Source organism: Crassostrea angulata, chromosome 7, assembly GCF_025612915.1.
Source record: "Crassostrea angulata isolate pt1a10 chromosome 7, ASM2561291v2, whole genome shotgun sequence".
Lineage (NCBI taxonomy): Eukaryota > Metazoa > Mollusca > Bivalvia > Ostreida > Ostreidae > Magallana > Magallana angulata.
Window position 1 is genome coordinate 38,081,342 of NC_069117.1, and position 22,500 is coordinate 38,103,841.

Below are 22,500 nucleotides of genomic sequence, written 5' to 3' on the forward strand. Positions count from 1 at the left end.
ACCAGACACATGCAGAATACGGTACCTATAATATTATGGTACACTCTGTAAATATAAAAACAAAGCTGTTGACTCCTCCACACTTTATTCTCATTAGCACTCTTATCACAATGTACAGTGTCACATGTAATATCACAGACTTAGTCCTCTGTCCTCCGTTTCCTTGGAGCAAAGAACAGCTTGGCTACTTCATACAAATCTTCATCTCGACATCCATCACTGATTACCTGTCAAATCAAGGAGGCTAAGTAAATAATACTGATCAAGTTATAAGAACAAGATAAAACAACAATTTATTAGTCACATTTTGATTTTGGAAGAATTAATTCTTAACAAAAACCATGAAACAGTTCATTCAAGCCTTCGTTTGAATAATATACACTGTACAAAAAATTCCCGAAAAAAAGATCATTCCAAAGTTCATAAAGCAATACTTTGATAGGAATATTCCATCATGCACTTCTTTTACATTTTTGGAAAAAACTGTGGTTACAAAATGAAAATGTCTATTGGACAAGTTGAAAAAAATTTGCGATCCACCTATTCATTATTTTGAATATTAATTTATAAATGTACGTTGCATGAATACAGTACTTGAATCCAATATTTCCCAAAATTAAAAGCTTGTACTGTACATAATGTACATGTGCATTGCATTTTTTTATATATTTTTTTTGACAGTTACTCTAATTTTTTCTTACCTGTCTGGCTCTATATATTTTCCCTGTTATATTCCAGAGTAAAATGCCCACAATGGATCCACCCCTTAAGTAAAAGATCACGCCTTTGTTAAACTCCTCTTTTGGCTTCTCTTCTTCAGAGCCAGTATCTTTACTGACTTCCTGATTTGTTCCTAGTGATTCTTCTGTTGTTTTCTTGGCAATTTCTAAATTGCTTTCCTTTGTTTTCTGTAACAGAATCAAGATTTTAAATGAATCTTTTATTAAAAAATAAAAACATTTAATTAAGGTACAATGCTCCGATGATGATAGAGATGACTCACTGTGACAAATTACAAACTTTTCAATTTCTAATTTTAAATCACTTTTAAGTTTTACCTATCAAGATTAGCTAAAATTAAAATACAAATTACGGTTGAACTTTGTTATCTCGAACACCGTTATCTCGAATACAATGGATATGTCGAAGTGATTTGCTAGTCCCAACAACTTTTTTAAAAACTATTTTACCCTTGATATCTCGAATTCTCGGATATCTCGAAGTTTTTAAACAGTTCCATCTTGTTCGAGATAACGAAGTTTGACTGTATGTTTCCTTGTTGACCTTTCATAAAATTTTACTTTTTCCTCTCTAGAAACGGTTCAAAAAGACAAATTCTAATTTTGCTCACTTTCTTTCTCTGCTTCTTCTTCTCTGGAGGTTTTTCAAAAACTGAATAAGTTTCCAAGTTAGAGTCTATTATACCGATGGCTTGGAATGATACATAGGGTTCTAGATCTGACCTACATGTATAAAAAGAAGAAAGTTCATGTACTTGTGAATAGTCTCTTACCTGGTAATAAAATCTATTGTACTTGAATGTTATATGATGTTGTTATACTTTCATGTTAAATACTGAAATCTGACTGGTTAAGACGCAGTTAATAATATTTACTATTACCCTCAGCGTTAGCAACGCACTTGGCAACGGGTAACATTAAAAAATGTTACATGCGCGAAAATTATGCGCGTACGGTTCGCTGTAGAATTCACGTTATTCCTATATAAAAGCAGTAAAATTTTCTTAAAAATTTTAAAAAAGACATTCAGTATAACAAAATAAATAGTGCCTGTTTGGGAGGATAACAGTTGAAATTGACACCCCTCGAACACCATTGTCAACCTCCGCTTCGCGTCGGTTGACAATGGTTTTCTCGGGGTATCAATTTCAACTGTTACCCTCCCAAACAGGCACTATTTATATAATATTAACATTTTTCAGTGTCTTTATGCCTGTGATAACACTACATATCGATTTTGTACTATATAACCCATAACTTAATAATTCAAATGAAGTATAATTGAGGCGCCAGCGAGGTTTGCTTATTTATATTTACATATTTAATCGTACAATGGCATAATATTATATAAATATAAGTAATCATTCTTTGAATATTATGAGGTGATAATTTTGGTCGGGGCGTGATCAAATCTATCATAAAGCCCTTTGGGCTTTATTGGATTTGATCACGCCCCGACCAAAACTATCACCTCATAATACTCAAAGAATGATTCCTTATTCCTTAAATAAGGATGCAAACATGTATCTGTAAAAATAATTCATTCCTCACCAGAAAATCGACTGGTATCGATACATTTTAGAGGCCCCGGTCATGTTTTCTCCTGCTAATTTTCCGCTGACCCAGGCATGGTTGTGATGTTCAATTCTTCGACGACCAAGTTTAATGTCATAAAAACAAGAGACGTCACCTGCCTGTTGAATTACAAAATGGAATTCAACTTTTTTTTAGATAAAGAGACTTTTAGTCACTAAATAAGATATAATTCGGCTTTCCTCAGCTAAATTGATGTAACCAATAAAAGACCCTGAATTCAATAACCATTGTCAGTGCATACCCATCAAAAAGTTTTTTGTTAGTGTTAAATTTCTGGGTTGTTTTGATTGATTAATTTTAATTGGTATACAAAAAGTTCAACTACATTGCAACTGATACGAATAGCTCATATATGCACCTGAGTACAAATTTAGCGATGAAAGGTTTTGGCAAGTTAAAGCTACTACAAACCATTCAAAAAAGCCAAAAGCACCCTTCTTGATATCTCACTCAAATTGGCATATCTTTGATAACTAATAAGTTTGAAACAGTTTTCATTAAATACATGTATAAATAACGTGTTGATCCACTTACCACCCACAGTCCAGACATTGCCTCCAGTTCAGCATTAACACGGAATCCCCCATGTTTCTCATCCAATTCTAAATTGGATGTCTTGGCTAAATCTACATTTGGCTCTAAACCCACACACACCACAACTTTATCCACTGAAATCTACCAAAGAGAAGAAGCATTTTTAAACAAGAGGCCCAGGGGCCATATCGCTCAGCTGAGCAACAATTGCCTTAATTCTTCTCAAATTAGCATTACAGTATCAAAATATCTTGACAACTAAGTACTGTAGATCTTGCTAAAAAAAAATTGAAAATCTGCAAATTTTTATCCACCTCTTTCTTTTGGTAAATACCAAGCCCCTTTTGTTGTTATACCTGTAAGAAGATTTTTCTCTATTCCTATATACCCCCCCCCCCATTTTGTGGCCCCACTTTTCTCTAGGGTATCATGGTTTCATCAAACTTATATCTGCATAACCTGTGCTTTCACACTAAGTACTGAGTTTTGGACCGAAAAACTTTCCCAGAATATTTTTAAAGATTTTCTCTATATATTCCTATGTAAAAATTCAAACAGCCATCACGGCCCCGCCCTACCACTAGGGACTGTAATTTTGAATTTACAGTACCCGAGGATGCCTCTACACAAGTTAAAGCTTTTCTGGCCAAATGGTCTTAAAAAAGAAGATTTTTAAAGATTTTCTCTATATATTCCTATGTAAAAATTCATTCCCCACTGTGGCCTCACCATACCACTGGATTATTATTTTAACAAACTTGAATCTATACGATTTGGAAATGCTTCCACTCAGATTTGGGCTTTCTAGGCCTAATAGTTTTGAGAAGATTTTTTAGAGATTTTCTCTATGTATAAAAATGTATCCCCCATTGTGGCCCGCCCTACACCCAGGGACCATGATTTAAACAAACTTGAATCTACATTATCTGAGGATGGTTACCCGCCAATTTGAGCTTTCTTGGTCAAATAGTTTTTGAGAAGAAGATTTTTAAAGATTTCTCTATATATTCCTATGTAAAACTTAATCCCCCAATTGTGGCCCCACCCTACCCCCGGGGACCATGATTTGAACAAACTTGAATCTACACTATCTGAGGATGCTTCCACTCAAATTTGAGCATTCCTGGCCTAATAATTTTTGAGAAGAAGATTCTCTATATATTCCTATGTAAAACTTGATCCCCCAATTGTGGCCCCACCCTACCCCCAGGGACTATGATTTGAACAAACTTGAATCTATACTACCTGAGGATGCCTCCACACAAGTTTTAGCTTTTCAGGACAAATAGTTTTTGAGAGTACGTTTTTTGAAAAATACCAACAAATTTTCAATAATTCTCAATTATCTCCCCTTTAAAGAGGGCGTGGCCCTTCATTTGAACAAACTTGAATCCCCTTAACCTAGTGGTGCTTTGTGCCAAATTTGGTTGAAATCTGCCCAGTGGTTCTTGAGAAGAAGATGAAAATGTGAAAAGTTAACAACAATGACGACGACAACAACGACGACGACGACAACGACAGACACAGACAAATTGTGATCAGAAAAGCTCACTTGAGCCTTTGGCTCAGGTGAGCTTAAAAATCAAAGAAATTTTATTAATTCCTCTAAAATACTTCCATCAATACAATTTCAAAAGTACATATACACAGACAAGGTGACAACATACTATTGTATACTTATACATGGAGTAAGACAAATTCTTAACAAAATGAAACTTTCAATAACTATAGGGTTTTTTAAGAATACAGAACAAGATCTCGGCCACTTTATACAAATTCATAATCTACATATACATTTACTTTCTGTTTAACCAACCTTTCTGCCATCACTGAGGGTTAGTTCCACCTGGTTGTTGTTATACTGAGCCTCTGTGACTGTGAGAGATGTTAGCACATCTACCCCACCTGCAAAATGGTAAAAAAAAAAACCCATCATGAACACTATTCAGAAATGCCTGTGATTTTAACACACCCATCAAAAAATTATTTGAAGGTGGTTTACTGTAAATTCCTTATATTACACGAGTACTTAAATCCGCGATCCAGCTGGTTTGTATTAAATCGCGAGAATAAAAATCGCAAACGTTAAACTTAATTTTCTCCTTTTTTCTTATAGTTTTTAGCTCTCAGAAAATAATGGCGAGATTTTAAAATCCGCGAAGGATGCTTCTCACGATTTTATGCTGATATTAATTCCTCGCGTTTAACTAGGAATTTACAGTAAAAATGTGTTTCAATTTTCATGTAAAGGTACATCAATACATGTACACTGTATCTTCATGTAAAAGCTCATATAGGTATGTTTTTACACTTACTTTCTTGTACTTTTTCTGTTGTGTGTTTACTGAGATACTCAGGAAGAACAGTGCCAAGATTCCCTGTTAAAAGAAAAAAAGATCACATTAAACATTTAAACTCAACATCAATGAGTTTGGATTATATACACATTCATTGTATAAAAATGTTAAATGTTTCTCTCTGTAATTGTTTCTTGAAAACTTTTTTGTAAGTACAATATAATTTACAAACCTTTCTCCTGAATAATTTGGTAAGTTTTTAATCCTGAAACAGAAAAAAACCCACTTTATTATGCAACTTGTAGAAAACATTTGTAACATACATGTATTTTTATTCCACTTCCATTAATCTAAATACATTGTATGATGCTCTGTTAACAATAATTGATATCTGATTTTACCTTTGAATCCAAGGGCACAGGCCAGCTCGCTGCCTAGAAACCCCCCACCGATGATGGCCACTGACTTGGACTTTTCCACCGCTTCATGGAGACGAGTAAAGTCTGATGTCTATTTAAATAAAGGTACACTTTGCATGAAATAAAAAATAACCCAAATTCTGACTCATTATGTCGATGAAATCTTATGACTCTCCAGTCATTTAAGAACAAAATTTTACAATATTATCTAGTAGAGATTTTAAAATTGACCAATCGATTGATAACTATGCAAAAATCTGCATCTACATCAACTTAAGTATGCCTTACCCAATGTAGAGATAAACAAAATTATCTTGGGTATATGTTATCAAAATGAACAATATAGAAAGCTGTACCGTATGTTAATCAATTTGTTTCACCAAGAACACATGGAAGAGTACAGGCAATAAATATAACCTTGACCTTTGAAGGTCAATAAGTATGATGCCACTACCTTGTACAGTTCTAAAGGTAGAAACTAGAAAGTTGGTTAAAGTTGTGGACAAAGAGAAAGAACAAGAGCAATATGATTTAGATCTTCCATCTGGAGAAACCAAAAACTCAAAGGCACATGTATTTCATACATTTTAAATATTGACTTGTTTCCCATTGTACATAATACATGATATTATATAAATAGTGCCTGTTTGGGAGGGTAACAGTTGAAATTGACACCCCGAGAAAACCATTGTCAACCGACGCGAAGCGGAGGTTGACAATGGTTTTCGAGGGGTGTCAATTTCAACTGTTATCCTCCTAAACAGGCACTATTTATTTTGTTATACTGAATGTCTTTTTTAAAATTTTTAAGAAAATTTTACTGCTTTTATATAGGAATAACATGAATTCTACAGCGAACCGTACGCGCATAATTTTCGCACATGTAACATTTTTTAATGTTACCCGTTGCCAAGTGCGTTACTAACGCTGAGGGTAATAGTAAATATTATTAACTGCGTCTAAACCAATCAGATTTCAGTATTTAACATGAAAGTATAACAAAACAAAATGTTACATGCAGAAAAAGTTTTTACATTTCTAAAGAGAATGGTGCGATCTTGAACGTCTTTTTCTGCTGTCTCCATCACAGGGTGGTTCTTTGGACGACCTCCTGAAAGGGATTTACAGGATTTAATATCAGGAGAAACTTTCAGTTTATTCCTAAAAATGTTTACATGCAACCATGAACTTGAGTCAAGTTGAGTGTGTCCATTACACATGTACATGTACACGACCCCTAGAAAATGCATGAATTCGAAATTTAAGATATTTACAGAATGTCTCAGACAAGATAATGTTTAATACAGCATTTCTGAAGAATGAAAGCAATGTTTTAATTAGAACATTTGGGTATAAACTAAATCAAGGGATAAAGTTTAAACCTTAGATTAAATTAATTCATCATTGTATGTTTTACCACCTAAAGAAAATACTCTGAACTAACATATTTTATTTGATTGTGAAAATCACTTGTGAGTACATTTAAACATTAATGTATAACAGACCAAAGTAACAATCAAAGCCCAAATAGCAACAATTCATAATCAAAATCAACTTTGAAATAAGTGCTTCACAAAATAAAGTAATGGCTAGCTAATGAAAGTTGGTTCACAGTAATGATAAGATAATTACCTGTGGCCAACAGACATTTTTCATAGAGAATTTCTGTGCCATCATTTAACCACACCTTTTTCTTCTGACCATCAAGTTTTACAACCTGTTAAATGTCATTGTAAAAATATAAATTATATCATTCTAACAAGATCAAGGCCCACAGGCATTGACAGTCACCTGAGTACCAAAGCCCTAAGACTGACCTGTCAGAGGGGGTCATTTTTGCATTTTAAGATTCATTTTAGAGTTTTCAAGAAGACGTTAAAAATGTAAAATTAATTTGTCAATGCACTATGCACAGATGCACGGTGATGGATGAAGACCGATAGCAATAGGTCATATCAGTGACTCAGGTGACCTAAAAATTATATATCGATTTAATGATAATAAAAAGTTCTAAAATCAAAACTCTTTTCATCCTCCAAAATTCAATAAATTGCAGCAATTATACAGTAATTTTATGTTTAATGTATATGTGGTTCAAATATGGAATCAAATGGGTATACCTTTTTACCAGAAATCAAGCCAACTCCACCATTTTCTGCCTCTTGTAATGCCTTTGGGCTCAAATAAAATGGCCTTGGTTCATAGAAAATGCTATAACACATATAAAATTATTCATAATCATAAAATAAATCTTTAACAAAAACTAATTTCATACAAGTAATCAAAAACTTATTAAATTGTATTAAACCCCTTCACAATAACTCTTGCTCTTCTGCAGCGCTTATTGTCATTGTTTGGTGAAATATGATGTAACAGTGATTCTTTAATTTAATTCATTTAATTAGCAACTTAAACTTTGCCTAACTATACGAATTTGCTCAGCAATAAAAGCAGTACTGAAGTTCCAATACATGTAATACAAAAGTTTAATTTCTATGTCTACTTTCTAAAATTGTACTCTGGGTAGATCAATATCTGACTAATATGTCTGATTTACATTTTGTTCAAAAAACAGTTTCTTACACAGCAAACAAAACTTTGAACACCAAGTTGAATGCAAATAAATTGTTTTTTTTTTAAATATATGACCTAAATTTCTGAGAATGATTGAACTGAGGGAATTAACAAGAATTTAACTTACCTGTCTCTCTTTGATTTCCCAATTTTGTATTCCTTGGCCACAGCAGGATCAACATACCACAGCTCTTTAGATAAAGGTGGGCGCTCATAGGGAACATCAGGTTCTTCTCCAATAATTAAAATCTGAAAACAAAAACATAAATAGATTCAAAATATTACATGATAATCATGCTTTACAGAGAATTTTACATAAAAGAAGCATATACATGTACATGTACATGGATACTTTGAGGTGATTTTGATTTGAAAATCGTGATTATTTGTTATTTTTTTCCAACACGATGTATATTCAATTAAATTCCAGTTCCCCCCCCCCCCAAAAAACTTTTTTGTCAATTTTCTTAAAAAAAACTAGACACTGTCATTGAAGAACTGTTGAAATCGATACAAGGAAAAAATTTCCTGCTTTCATCATGTATTGATAAGCTCTAGCTCTCTCTCTTTCCACCACTGGGAATTAAAATTCCTTATACGGATTTTAAAAAGGTTTGAACATTTTGACACACTTTGACATAAAGTACTGAGAAATCTTAAATCTTCATGCACTTTAAAATCCACGCTGTATGTGTGGAAGAATTCCAGCACATTTAGTTCTCTCAGTACTTTTAGTACTTTGATTCATTTACCTTTGCCTTGGGGTCCCTGGCTTTGATTGCTCTATAAGCTGATACTGAGGATGTCCCTGCTCCCACTATGAGGTACTTATAAAATGGTAGCTCAGTATCAGATGATTCTTTATCAGCTGAAAACAGAAAGTTAATGGCTACATGTAAAAGTAACACCAACTGGATGATGATAAAAATTGCAATAGCTTGCTCTAATGTCTAATTCTTTGACAATGGTCACCAAAGAGAATTTATGAGATACAAACTTTGTTCTGATTCGGTGGTTTTGTTTTTATCCTTCGATAAGGTGGATGCCTTGGCTTCTGGAATAGCTCCTGGGACAACATGCTTTTTTTGACAGTAAGCGGATCTGTAGCATGACCACCTATTCTCATCTCTCTTTAGGGATTTAACCAGCTATAAACAAAATATCAGGTGTGGGGTGACAGTTCAATAAATCAGACTACATTTTGCTCTTATAAAGTAAAACATTATACATGCATGTATTGCATGAATTTCAAACATGAAGGACTTTTGCATTGCAGGAAACCTACAGCCAGTCTTACGGCATACTGAGTGTGGGTCAACTTGTTAATTTTCCTTGCTTTCATAAATAATTACAGAGTCAATCTATTCCAGTTGGATCCTTCATACTTTGTGGAATAAATCTCACGTTTTTAAAATGCATCTAAATCAACTGCATGTTTTCATCTTTGATTTTCAAATCTCTTAAAACCAAAGAATTTTTCTGTTTCAAACATTCTTTGGTTTCAAGAGGTTGTTGGACTGAGAATCAGAAATATTCATAGAAACTCAGAAAAGTTAATAGACCTGTTCATTGGGTAGTGAGCCAATCAAAACATTTTAGACAAAGGAGCTCTTGAATACCATCAGTTTTCAATTGATACCTTTAAGCTTCGCACAAAGATTCTAGCCAATGAAATTGTGTTTTACAGTTATAAATTGAATAGAGCAGAAATTATGACTCACAAAATAAAGTGATACTAAAGACGTTGCGGCCACAGAAGCATATGCTGTGTGTCGTGATGACCATTCATGGTGGTTTCCTTGTTGATTGGACTGATTTGACAAACATCTTACACACAAATGATCGTAAGTACCTAAAACAAGATACATGCATCAATTTTGATTGTATTGAGTCTTGCCCCATGACTGTTAGTATGGTTAGTTGACCATGCAAAATAAGGAGGAGAATGCCAACATAGGTAAATAAAGTCTGTCTGAAAAGTCAAGCTAAGAATATGTCAATTAATGGATTATACCTTTTAAATTTTTATTTATGCTTAATGCATGTAAATGGCCGTAAATCAATATTGATAACACTTAAAAATATATAAGTTTATATCTTGGGTGGCTCAGTTAATTTACCAGTTTAATTATATATAAAAAGATAGGCAATTATGACTTCCAAAAACTTTTTTCAGCTGATATTCCAGCTGTTCTTAATTATAAATGAGAGAGAGAAAAAGAAAGAGAGATTAAATATGTACATAAACAAAACAAAGATATATTTCGAATTACCTTAAATAGCGGACAAAACGGTAATAGTTATTATGCATGTAAAATGCGTAAAAGAGGTATTTACTGAGGAAATTCGAAACGATAACATTAGACCGAGAAGTTGCATAATGCAATGTCAAACAAATCTATAAATACAAATTTATAATCTATTCAAAAACTTACAGTTATTGTGTTTTATTTTAGGTTGTAATGAGGTTATACTTCTTGAAAACAATCTACTTGACGGAACGAGCCGGTGCATTTTCGTCACCTCGGACTCATGTGCGCCACAAAGTTATGAAGAGTTCCTATAAAGGGATATAACTCTCTCTCTCTCTCTCTCTCTCTCTCTCTCTCTCTCTCTCTCTCTCTCTCTCTCTCTCTCTCTCTAATGTTTCTATTGGTCATTGTTTGGAACATCGGAACATTTTATGTGGGACACCTTTATCCTATAATAATTTGCAGTGTAAACATTTCTAATTTTAATTCAAATCATATTATAGTTTACGCCATCGTAAGAATCTGATTAAACTACAGGGAAAATCATGTAAATCCGATCAGATTCTGTAGAAAGCTATATGAACCCTTGCTCTTTTTTTAATAGCTATTAAGGATACATAGATATGTATATATACAAAATGTTCTTTTTTACCTGACCTAATGATATATTTTTTAAATGATATACGAGAAATAAATGATCAATCACTACACTGTATATTAAATGAGAAATTGGTACATGTAAGTAAAGGGAATGGGAGTTAATGTATCTCAATACTTTGGGACTGTCTGTAAATTACAGGCACGTACATGTAGCATCGGGGTGGGGGGGGCAGGGGGAGCCTGACCCCCCCCCCCCCCCATTTTCGAGCAGCAAATATTTTTTTTTTTGCTTGTCAAGATTTTTTGGATGAGTCTGCCCCCCCCCCCCCCCCCCCACACACACACACTTTCAAAAACATGCAATGCTACGTGCCTGAGTTAGTCGAAATACACGTTGCATTTGTTATCTGAGTATGACATCGTTAAAAATGGCAACAAGTAACATATTCCTCTGCGTATCACTGTAACATCAGCGAAAAACATACAGTCGATCCTGGGTTTTAATAATGATATTGTAGGAGTTACAGATTTATTAATTATGTAATTAATAAATCTATAAATAAAAGTAATTAATTTATTGATTAATAAATTAATATAATTATGTTTTAATTATTGTACAAATAAACTTAAAACTTAATACTAAAGTATATATAAAATCTTTAATAAACTTAAAAATCTGGTCATGGTCAATTGAATAGAACAGGCAGCTATCTTGACCATGGTATAAATTGCCTTAGGGTTGTAATTAAGGTTCTGGCCAAATATATAATGTATCTAGGTATTCAATTGGTTTTTAGTTTTGTCTTCTTTGATTTTATTGATTGTTGATATTTCCCTCCAAATTCCTGGAGCTGGTTTGTTATATTTCTTTGTCACATCAAAGAGAGTGGAGGTGTTTTCGTAATCTGAAAGCTAACTTGTGAAACATAACAAACTCTACCTCTTGGTAAGTTAACATTACTAATTCTAATAATTTGATTCATAGTTATACATTTCATTAACAGTGAATTCTATAATTTTGCCAAATTATAATAATAGCTCATGCACAGTAAGAGTGAATGATATTGTGAGATATCAACTTTTAAATAGATAAGAATAACATGAATATGTTCACTGTTTTTATCCCTTTATATTGTGAACATAAGTACAAGTTTATTAATGTAAACTTTACAATAATTTGTAGTTGCCATACCAGATAGTACACTGTACATACCATAGAGTTATATACGTACTGTACAAGAGCGCATTCCCATAGAATGGTATGTTTAACTGTGTTTTATGATTTAGAATAATATAGTGATGTCTTTATCTGTTTATAGACATTTTTTTACAGATGAATATCATTGTAAACCTATTTTAGATACATGAATTAATACATAACGTAATTCATACATGTATAATGGATTAATGTAAAGAGTTGTTCCCCTTTAGCGCAACTTGCTCCGATTGTAATATTTTTATGCCGTATATTTCTATTGTTGTTATTCATTGTAGAGCTATTCATTTGTTTACCATCTATCTTAATAAATATTGGAGATGCCCAGAACCCGAACAGGCGTTGTTTGATTTCTTCAACATTCAACAAATATACCCCCTGTTACAATATTAAAACTCAAACAGTTACATTGAATAATTTGATATTTTCCTTACGTTTTAAAGTGTACAAATTTAAAATGAAAAGATTTGGTGAGATTGAGTTCAGAATATTTCATACAAAAAAGTGCGAGAATTACAAAATTATGTTAGATGTATTGATAATTGGTACACTGACCTATGGTTTGGGATATCTTTCTTTTGAATCTGTGATATTATTATTTTTTTCGCAATATGACATATTTTTTTTTGTAAAGAATAAGAAAACTGCACCAATATTATTTTTTAAAATGTCAACTATATAGAAGAATTTCAACTATATTCGTTGTTTAGCCTGATACAATATTCTTTCACCCTATCTAAAATCACTGCAATTGATACTGAAGTTTTAAACAATTGATACAAATACATTGAACGAGTTTTTCGGAAAAAATAATGTCAAAAATATAGAAGCACGTATTCTATTTAAATTAATCAGCGTAATAGACTTTCTTAAGACGTATAGATTATATCATAAAGGAAAGAAAAACACAACATTTGTATAATACATTTATTAACTTCAAATGTAACACTATAAAAATACTTATAGAGAAAAGAATACTTATCTATCACACAGTCAAAGTAATACTGTCCATCTATAGTCACCAGCACCAATGTATGCAAAGTAATATTAGGTACAGATTTTCAACCACAATATTAACACACAAAAAATTAAGTACAGACATACCATACTCATAGTACGCAATTTGTACTGTATATTTCTGCAGAATATATTTGGACACATTCTACATAATGGACTAATAATCAAGGACCTTAAAGATTTAATCAAGCCTATTGTAGCCACTTTTTCGTAAACATAGCAACGGTCGCCAAATTAGTACATCAATTATAATTCTCATTTCTATACACATGTACATGTATTACACTAAAAAATGCGTTTTGGTCCACCATGTACAGGTATTCTCCGATTCCTCTTTCATCAATGGCTCGCAAAGATGGAGTCTCCAACTTTGCATTTTAATATATATTTGACTAGACTACATTGGGTTTTTTTTAATTTAACAGTTGATATGATAATAATGGAATACTTATAGGATTGAGAATGTGAGATAAGTCCATATTATTAAGTAATCTTGAAAGTCAATATCTGTAAAGTGGAGTTAAAGAAAACTGATATCAAAAGCATTGATCACACGCACATTTTACAACAATACAAAAATACAATAGAACATTCGGACGACGCATCGCTTTGTAAATAGAGTTTATGAAGTCTCCGTTCTCTGGCGCGTCATGTTGAGCGAAATCTTCAGACGCACGGCCTCCCTCAGCTGTTCCAGCTTGTCGTACCCTTTGTAGTGATTCGGACCCAGGTCCGCCTGTAGTCGAAGCTTGGTCACCTTTCTCATGTGTTCCTTGTGCCGAGCCGAGAGCTCCCTGTAGAGGAAAAATAAATAGTACTTGTAAATTAAAATAGATCGGGAAAATTGAGTGTTATTCTTAACTGTAAAGTCGTAGATATTTTGACGTAATAATGTAAACGGCGAATGGCGTTCGATTAGACATACTCGTAGTCTACATATCCATCCCGGTTGGTATCCAGTTTCTTCATCAAGATGTCCAGGGACCGACCGCTCAGTGGTAAATCGATGTTCTGTGATCGAAAAATTAATAGATTTATATCTCTTACATATTTGCCTAATGCATGCAAGATATATTGATTAGTTTAACGACTGTATTCAAACATTATGAATTTCAATCCGAAAGACCTATTACTGCATATACAATATATATAAATATACTGCAGATATTATACCTACAATAAACAAAAAAAAAATCGAAATTGCATGACATAGGTGACCTAATTTTTAAAAAAAGTGATTAATAGCATAATTCTGCCAGTTGACTGGATAGCACAGTTACATCATGTGATGTATCTGACTGATAATCTTTATACTTTTAAGATTATCGTAAGATACTACGACAGATCGCAGACGTACAGCCAATCCTTGCTGGAACTCGTCCCGTGTGATCGTATAACTGTGATCTCTGTCTAGGTTATGTAGGAGATCTATCAGTCGGAGGTTCTTCTGCTTCATGTACTCAAACAGCACCGTGACCGGGTCATCCGTGTCCAGCACGCGCGCGACGTTTCCTTTTTTGGTCTCGTCGTGACGTAACGTATTGCCGTAAACGCAGACGAGATGTCGTCTCTTCTGAATTTGTTCCAGTAGATCTACGAAATCCATGTCAACTGACACGTCCTGAGGAGAGAGAAATGCGTTAATTAAATAAAGCTGGGTCTGTTGTCTATGAATGTGACCTCAGTTTAACCTATAGTGCATTCTGATACCATCTTAAAGACGTTTCTAACCTTTAAATCAATTTCTTCCAACGATGAATCCGATACAGCAATGGACTGTAGAATTGCAAACGCCCCGTCAGTCGTGATTGGATTGACTCCAACCTTTCCAACAAAAAGAACGCATAAATCAATATTTTGTTTTCATTTTCAAACAAAACTTATGTATATTAAAGTTTGTTTATTGACTCTAACCCTTTCAACGAAAAACAAAAATACATGCATACAAATAAATGATAGGTTTTCAGTTCTAGACCAAACTGATTTATATTTCTTTAAAAAGTTTATTAATTTGTTAAAACATTAAGATATTTGAGATCTGGAGAGAAATTTTCATCTGCGCACCTTAAGAACTTTGAGGACTTTGTTGTGCACAACGCCTCTCAGAAGCTGTCTAAACGCGTCAAAGGACACGCGGTTGGCGCTTAAATCCAGATGCGTCAGCGTCCGATTGCGCAGGAGAGACTTGCCCATTTCATGGCAACCCTCCATTCCAAATCCGTTCCACGAGAGGTCCAGTGACGTCAAACAGGTGTTCTCCTATCAAATATTCAAGCAACAGTAACAGATGTTCTAAAATAGTGTATAAAAAGTTTGAATATGAATTAAAGACTTTGATTTACTGTTATTAATTACCGCAACGCTCCAACAAATGGCCACAGCCCCTAATAGACGAAGGTGATTCCAACTTAGATCCAGGGTCTTTAATACACTGTTTGACTCTAAAAGGCAAGAGGTTGTCGCTGATATCAATATTCATTGTGGTCATGTGATAATTTGAGCTTCAAAAGATGCAAAGTGTTTGCAAGGACCAAGTTTACGACTCGACAACGTGTAAAATTGATTAAATTGCAAACAACTTTTAGCTCCGGTTAAACAAAAAATGACGGTTTGATAAATCAGATAGAAAACAAAGATTTCCCAGAATAGACAATATCATGTCAACTTTATGACATTGTTTGTTAAAGAACTTCGCCTCTATTATTTGGTAAATCCATAAAACCGATAATTGCTCTGCCTGGCGTTAAAAATGAATAAGATAAAAAGAAATCACTCTCTTTTCGATCAATGTGCAAACCAATTATTAACTAGCCAACAAGTCCAAGAATGGAAATAGGAAAGGTAACATAACCTAATATTATGTATTATTTCAATATCGCATTGAAAAAAAATTCGATTCATGCAGACTTATTTCCGTTTACCGAGGGCTTTTCCAAGGATCACACCCCCTTGCTCCCGGAATGTATTGTGGCTAAGAATCAATTCTTTCAGAGCCTTGTTCCTCTGCAAAATACAATTACACAATAAAGATTCAGTCACTTCATCGTACAAATGCATGGCAATTTCATTTATATACCAGCCGTAGCTAGCGGAATGGCATTGTATGCATGCAATTTCAAGCTAAACGCAACAAAATGGCACTAAGCCTACTGCTAGTTGGATGTCAGTGCGATCGAGCATATTTCTTCAAGGCCTAAAAAAAAGTTGTGTGTTTAGGGTAACACGACCTAACCTACAAAAATGCCCCTATCCTACCATTTTTAGATGTAAATTTTTATCCGATTGTGAATTTTATATTATTTCTTTTAAAAAAATCCGTTTTTAAATGTGACACAAACAAACATTCTTAGGATTCATGCAGAAAAAATATGATAAAATAAAAAAATCCCTACCTACCTAACCTAATTTGTTCATTAGTGTTACCCTAAACACACAGATATTTTTTTATAGGCCCAAGCTAGCTGGAAGACAGTGCGAGCATATTTCTTCAAGCGAACGGGAAGACAGTGGAATCGTGTTAATTAGGTTACAGTTGGAAGACAAGCACCAGCTACTTCAAGGAAGTTAGAAGACAGTGCGAGCATGTTTTTTTCATGCTAGCTGGAAGACAGTGCAAGCATTATTCTTTAAATTGCTTGGAGTACACTACTTGCATTCTAAATTAAATTGCTGTCTATGCTCTTTGCTAAGGTATAAGTAAGTGCATACAAAGCGGGGCTTACCGAGATAAGTTTTGCCATATGAGTTGCATCTCTTTCCGAAAAACTGTTTCCTGAAAATAAAAAAAATGTATTCATTTGTTTGAATTGATTTTGAAACAATGTTTTAAAAAGGTCAAAAAATGATAAAAGATATAATTTAGGAATTAAATGGCTTTCAGTTCTACACCTAGATTTCAATTTACATCCATATGTATATAATGAAATATGTATAATTGTGTCTGTTTTGAAACTAAACATTTTCAGTTTTTTTACGTCCGTAATTCGAATGAATAGTAAATATTTCTTAACATAAAAATATCAATGATGACAACAGAAATAGTGTTGTTTTACAACGCTATATAGAGTAAGAACTGCGTTACCAGAAATGTTGAGTTTTGTTATCGTTCTGTTTTTCCTGAGCGAGTCCGATATCAATCTCGCGCCTCTAGATCCCAGGTCATTTCCCGCCAAATTCTGCGAAGAATATATCACAACGTCATGACTATACATTATTGTATCTTAGAAAATGTCAGCTCCTAGCTCAAAACCTTAATATAAATGTTTGGTGGATTCACGTGCCTTTTTAAACATAACCACGTAACACTTTACTCACAATGTCGGATATGATTTTGTTGGACTGTAACATCTCCAGTACGTAGAACAACCCTGCACTCCCCAAACCATTGCTGGACAAATCCAGGGAGGACACGGTCGAATTGTTCTAAAAGAAAAAAATCAAAGAGAATTTAAACAGAGTGAACGTGTCTGAGGGGATATTTATATAACCCTAAGGCAAAACACAAAAATAAGTACAACCGCACCCCCCCCCCCCCCCAAAAAAAAGAGAACAAATGAAAACAAAAATTGGTCTGATATCAACATAATCAATCATAACAAAACTGTAGTAAGAATAAAATGATATCTAAAGGTGTAGTAAAAACAATTAAGATTTATTATACATCTATAGATATAGTAGTTTACCACAAGAGCAATAGCGACAGCTTTGGCACCATTGGGCCCGATTCCGTGGTGGGGAATAACTAGGGAGATTTCGTTCAAACATCTGAAGCAAAATGTAGAGGGCGTGATGCTCAGCATCTTGCAGGCTTTAACGTAAGTGCTCTGACTCGTAGACTGTGTGACGACATCGAACGCTTCCGGTGTTGGGGTATCGAGAAAACACGACTCCCCATCTACCATACCGAAAGAAATGTAAACTTACATGACCAATGCCATTCATGATTGAACAGAAGAAGAAGAAGAAGGAGGAGGAGGAGGAGGTGGTGGTTACCTGTATCTATGGGAGTGGTTTCACTCTCGGGCTGCTGGTTTTCGGGTAGCTGTGACAAAGCGGTGATATGTCGGCCTCTGTTCGTGATGAAGACCTGAGAATGCTCCCGGGGTACCGTCATTGTCTTGTGTCTCACATTGTCAGTCACAAACCTGAACCACCAAAACTTGTAACAATTTAAAACAACAAGATAATCCTCAGCAACAGTGTAAACTTAAAAGTTAAACAACAAATTACTTGATCTTCAAATATTGTTCATTGATTGCAAAAAGAGAAAACGTAGGAAATCACCCATAACAAGCTGGGAGTTTAAACGAAAATTACATTACAGATTAACAATTTAATTTCGACATTTTCTAATTTTATTTCTCTTAATGGCATTAAATGTCCACTACACAATGAGTCCGTGGTATTTTCTACGACTGGTTGACCAGGTGAATGTACATTAGTGTATTCAACATATATTTTACAGTCAAACTCTTATTAGATACTTTCTCAATACATCTACATGTACATGTATTCAGAGAGAAGGAGATTTAAATAATATTTGATTATTATCGTCATCAACTTAGTCTAAAAAATGTAATACTATTTCTTTTTTTTTTCTTTACGCGCATGGAACTGCTATGAAATTACACCCTTTCCTCCTTGCATCAAATGATTGAACGTATTTTAATTTCTCTTACTCTTATACTCAACTGTCATTTAATTTCATTATGATTTACTTACATTATAAAATTTCTTTTATATTAATGGATTTTTTTTATGTTTTCTACATTAAGATTGTCTTAGAAAGATTTCTTTCGCTTCCATTTTTACAATAAATACCTTGTCTTAATTAGCACTACTAGAATATTTTTGGTATCCTTTCGTATTTTACGGCTTTCTATATTGAATTAAATCCATTTTCTTGAAAAATTAGATTTTTTTTTAATTGTTTCGAAATTATTGTTGTTTCTTCTTTCCCTATATATACATGTGTTTACCAAAAAATCTTTTATTTATGTGCTAAAATAAAATATTGCTTAATATACAAAATCGTGAATCTAAGGAGGCGAGTTGGTGTAAAATAGAGTAACCTTCTGTTGCGTGAATTAATTGTGTGCACGGTATCTAAAACAAACCAGTTAAATACTCTTAGAATTCGTGGTACATTGTGTCAATAGATCTGTCATGCAAAGGGTTTTGTTTGCAAATATCCCTGACATACACGGCTCAAATAGCTATGAATAATGGACGTCTGTTTACCTATACTTCTGGAGGATGGCTGCAAAATCTGTTGTCCAGAGGAAAATATCACATTGTGAGATTCAGCAAATCCTGAATTAAAATCAATTTCTTCTATTCAGACGAAATTTGATGCATAATATATAGCAGGGATTTTAACTATATCGACTCAGATATGTACATATCAATTCATTTTTTTCCTCCCACCTCAATGCATGCATTGTAAAGATGAAACATTTGTATATTGTAGAGTTTCATATCGAATCTATAAAGTTCAAACAAAACGAAACAAAACAAATACGAAATTGGATTTGAAATACCGTTAGAAAATTTTTACGATAAAATTACTAAATTCTATACTTAAGCTAATAAAACATTTTATAAAAGGTACAACTTATTTCATTACCTGATATCGAGTTTAGCCACGAGAAAAATGAGAGGAAACGATCTTTAGTTATATAAAATCTTGACCAAATGAACCGTAAAAATACGGTACAAAAAAATAATAGTACATTTGTTTGGGTAATTTTATACCTATTAAAGTAACTCGTAAAATAACAATGTCTTTGATTTACAACATTTATGCTCATAAAATCCAGTCACATTGTAATTAGATTGTAAGTGTTGTGGATGATATGGATAATTTAGATTGCCTTGGTTTGATCTTAGATCTTACATCGATATGCTTCGATTAAAAAAGTAAACGTCTTTAAAATTTAAGAATATTTTAGCACATTTGATTCAAGTTTCACGCGGAATGTATAGATTGCATCATAATGGGAAGATAGAACAGCTAAATACAATTAGATTTAAATAGGTTCATTTTCTCTTATTTTAAATTTAATATTTTAATATGTTTGAGTAAAATGATTCTGAATATCTTGACTTTTGATGTCGGAGAGAGAGAGAGAGAGAGAGAGAGAGAGAGAGAGAGAGAGAACCATTGTCTTACCTGAAAACTGATGGATAAATCTAGATAATGATTCAGTCACAGTGATTTGGAGACACGCTCTTTTAGACTGGAGTAAAGGTCGAGATTTGAAAGTGGTACATGTACCCGAACAGAGCTTCCTATGACGATATATCAATCAATAGGTCGATCTATGATGTAGAGCCTATTGTTTATTGTTATCAAGCTCCAGAGCGCCATTCTTATGGCTTAGCTCTGGGTCTGCCGATCGATATTTCAATTAAATTAATTAAAGTACCTCAAGTTTTAATATGGATAATGTCTGAGTGTATATTATGGGCATGTATTCCGTTACTACGCCTGTAGGTTCCTCGCGGTGTTTTAGTAATTAAAACAGAAACCTGCTGTTTAATCCACAGTGCACACTGGGCCTTTTGTTTGTACATAAATGTACACAAACAAAAACATTTTAAAGTGCGGATTTCTTTAATGCATGCAACATTTAAACGCAAAATTTTTCAAGTTAATTCTCGAACAATTTTATTTTTAAAAATGTTGCAAGCCGAATTAATCTTAAATTGCATTCTGTAAAATTCCATTTTTTCCCCACAAAGCAATGACTTTGTGAGAAAAAAAATGCGTATTTTGCCATACTAATCAGTCTTTCGGATATTTAAATATCATTAATTCATTTTGTGAACAAAGTTCGTGTCAGGGACAGGATATAAATAAAGTCCCTCGTGCTGAGCCCTCTGTAAATATAACATCACTTCTGAGAATTACAAACCACTCATAGAGAGCGATCGGACCGAAACCTTATTTCATCATCACCGCCACATTTTGCTTGCTCAAACATATCATAATTCGTTAATCATTGAACTGAAAATATTCTAGACGTGGAGTAGAGAACCAATCCAATTCATCGATGGATGTTTTCTTTTTTACGACCACTAAGGAGAACCTATTGTACGATTGCTCTTACCTTTGGGACCTGTTATTATTTTACTTCACAACAAATTTTACAACAAATGAATTCCAATCATTATTACACTGACGTCACTATCTACTTTTAAAAAATGTATTTTAAAATGATAATTCAACGTTTTGAATTCAAACACAAATAAAGTTATAAATGTTTTTCTTTTATTTTTAACCACGTGTACGTAGCGAGTGACTTTACTTAAATGACTTACCCTACCCCATCCCCACCCGTCCCCTCGATCCATGTTTAAAACAGGAAGTGTAATATCTATCTTTAAAACGATGACTTGTATAAAGTTACAGACCAAGGGAAGCAAAAGTAAAGAAGTAAGATAATTACTAAACATACACTGTACCTTTTAGAAGAATTGGTTGATTTTTCTGTCACCTTGATAAATATAGGGGCTATACTATTCTGTTCACATCAGATTTTAAAACAGAGCAACAGGCAGATGATATCTAATTATCCGATTCACAAACAAAGCTACCATGGCGGTTTATCAACTTAAGCAGTCTAGCTACTCCAACCAACTTTTAGAAGCCGTAGAACAATCAAAAGGTTAAAAGGGGGTCTCATCCTTTGTCGTATATATGTTGACCTGTTATTTTACAGTTTATACATAAAGGCTGCACCAATCATATCGCTCCGTAACCATCCACCACTGTCCATAAATCAATTTGTTGATTATTTTATTAATACTTATGTATTTTGGAGAGTAGTGTCATGTCGCCCCGATTTATTGCGCGTTATTCTAAAATTATAAAGCAAATCCTACGCATTTGAGGGTGGACACTTGAAAAAAGTGGGATTGACGAGGTTTTGGAGTGTGAACAAGGAAAGGTACCCTCTAGAAATGGGTTCTAATAGGATTAAACCGGTCACAATTCTTGATTTTTTAGCCAAAGTACGGGAATGGAAGCGCCAGTCCCCCAATATTTACCTAACAGTCATATTCCATTTTGAGTCACGGTCCGTAATTGATTTAAGTACATTTGATGCTGTCGCTAAGATGGTAGAAGCATAATATCTAGACTTCGAAGTTCCATTATAAAACTCTTGGTTTTCTTTTTATAAAGATCAACCAACGCTATAATATGGCTATCCTTATATACGATTTTATACACAGGGTATCATGAACAAGTTT

The 22,500-nt window shown here is 33.6% G+C and overlaps 2 protein-coding genes across 7 annotated transcripts; both read right to left on the bottom strand.

Annotated features, from left to right (window-relative positions):
• Positions 1-68: 68 nt before the first annotated feature.
• LOC128157361 (apoptosis-inducing factor 1, mitochondrial-like) lies at positions 69-10,721 on the bottom strand. Its single transcript, XM_052819863.1, has 17 exons — positions 10,596-10,721; positions 9,882-10,012; positions 9,158-9,308; positions 8,913-9,028; positions 8,288-8,409; positions 7,707-7,797; positions 7,219-7,303; positions 6,621-6,697; positions 5,569-5,677; positions 5,400-5,432; positions 5,186-5,248; positions 4,687-4,775; positions 2,871-3,011; positions 2,292-2,434; positions 1,352-1,463; positions 702-908; positions 69-227 (listed from the first exon to the last, which is right to left on the bottom strand). The coding sequence occupies exons 1-17, from the start codon at positions 10,672-10,674 to the stop codon at positions 141-143; spliced, it is 1,836 nt and encodes a 611-aa protein (XP_052675823.1). The 5' UTR covers positions 10,675-10,721; the 3' UTR covers positions 69-140.
• A 2,402-nt stretch (positions 10,722-13,123) lies between these two features.
• Positions 13,124-21,897, bottom strand: LOC128157532 (leucine-rich repeat-containing protein 74B-like). Of its 6 annotated transcripts, none has more exons than XM_052820118.1 (14): positions 21,712-21,897; positions 19,486-19,557; positions 18,238-18,389; positions 17,928-18,139; positions 17,560-17,667; positions 17,327-17,420; positions 16,968-17,017; positions 16,167-16,248; positions 15,601-15,686; positions 15,310-15,504; positions 14,977-15,069; positions 14,603-14,866; positions 14,171-14,256; positions 13,124-14,039 (listed from the first exon to the last, which is right to left on the bottom strand). In XM_052820118.1, exons 3-14 carry the CDS (start codon positions 18,356-18,358, stop codon positions 13,868-13,870), a joined length of 1,563 nt encoding a protein of 520 aa, XP_052676078.1. In that variant the 5' UTR covers positions 18,359-18,389; positions 19,486-19,557; positions 21,712-21,897; the 3' UTR covers positions 13,124-13,867. The 6 variants fall into 6 exon arrangements, with proteins under 6 accessions (XP_052676078.1, XP_052676079.1, XP_052676076.1 ...); XM_052820119.1 differs by having other exon boundaries at positions 18,238-18,403; XM_052820116.1 differs by lacking the exon at positions 21,712-21,897 and adding an exon at positions 20,417-20,856.
• Positions 21,898-22,500: the final 603 nt, after the last annotated feature.

What these genes read in the sequence shown, in the direction of transcription:
- LOC128157361 (XM_052819863.1), bottom strand. Translation starts at nt 10,674, where the DNA reads ATGCACCGGCTCGTTCCGTCAAGTAGATTGTTTTCAAGAAGTATAACC. An exon ending in CTGTGCCCTTGGATTCAAAG is followed by an intron (nt 5,433 to 5,568) that starts GTAAAATCAGAT and finishes TTTCTGTTTCAG; the next exon opens with GATTAAAAACTTACCAAATT. An exon ending in AGAAGAAGCAGAGAAAGAAA is followed by an intron (nt 909 to 1,351) that starts GTGAGCAAAATT and finishes ATTCTGTTACAG; the next exon opens with AAAACAAAGGAAAGCAATTT.
- LOC128157532 (XM_052820118.1), bottom strand. Translation starts at nt 18,358, where the DNA reads ATGACGGTACCCCGGGAGCATTCTCAGGTCTTCATCACGAACAGAGGC. An exon ending in AACCACTCCCATAGATACAG is followed by an intron (nt 18,140 to 18,237) that starts GTAACCACCACC and finishes TCGGTATGGTAG; the next exon opens with ATGGGGAGTCGTGTTTTCTC. An exon ending in TGGAAGAAATTGATTTAAAG is followed by an intron (nt 14,867 to 14,976) that starts GTTAGAAACGTC and finishes CTCTCTCCTCAG; the next exon opens with GACGTGTCAGTTGACATGGA.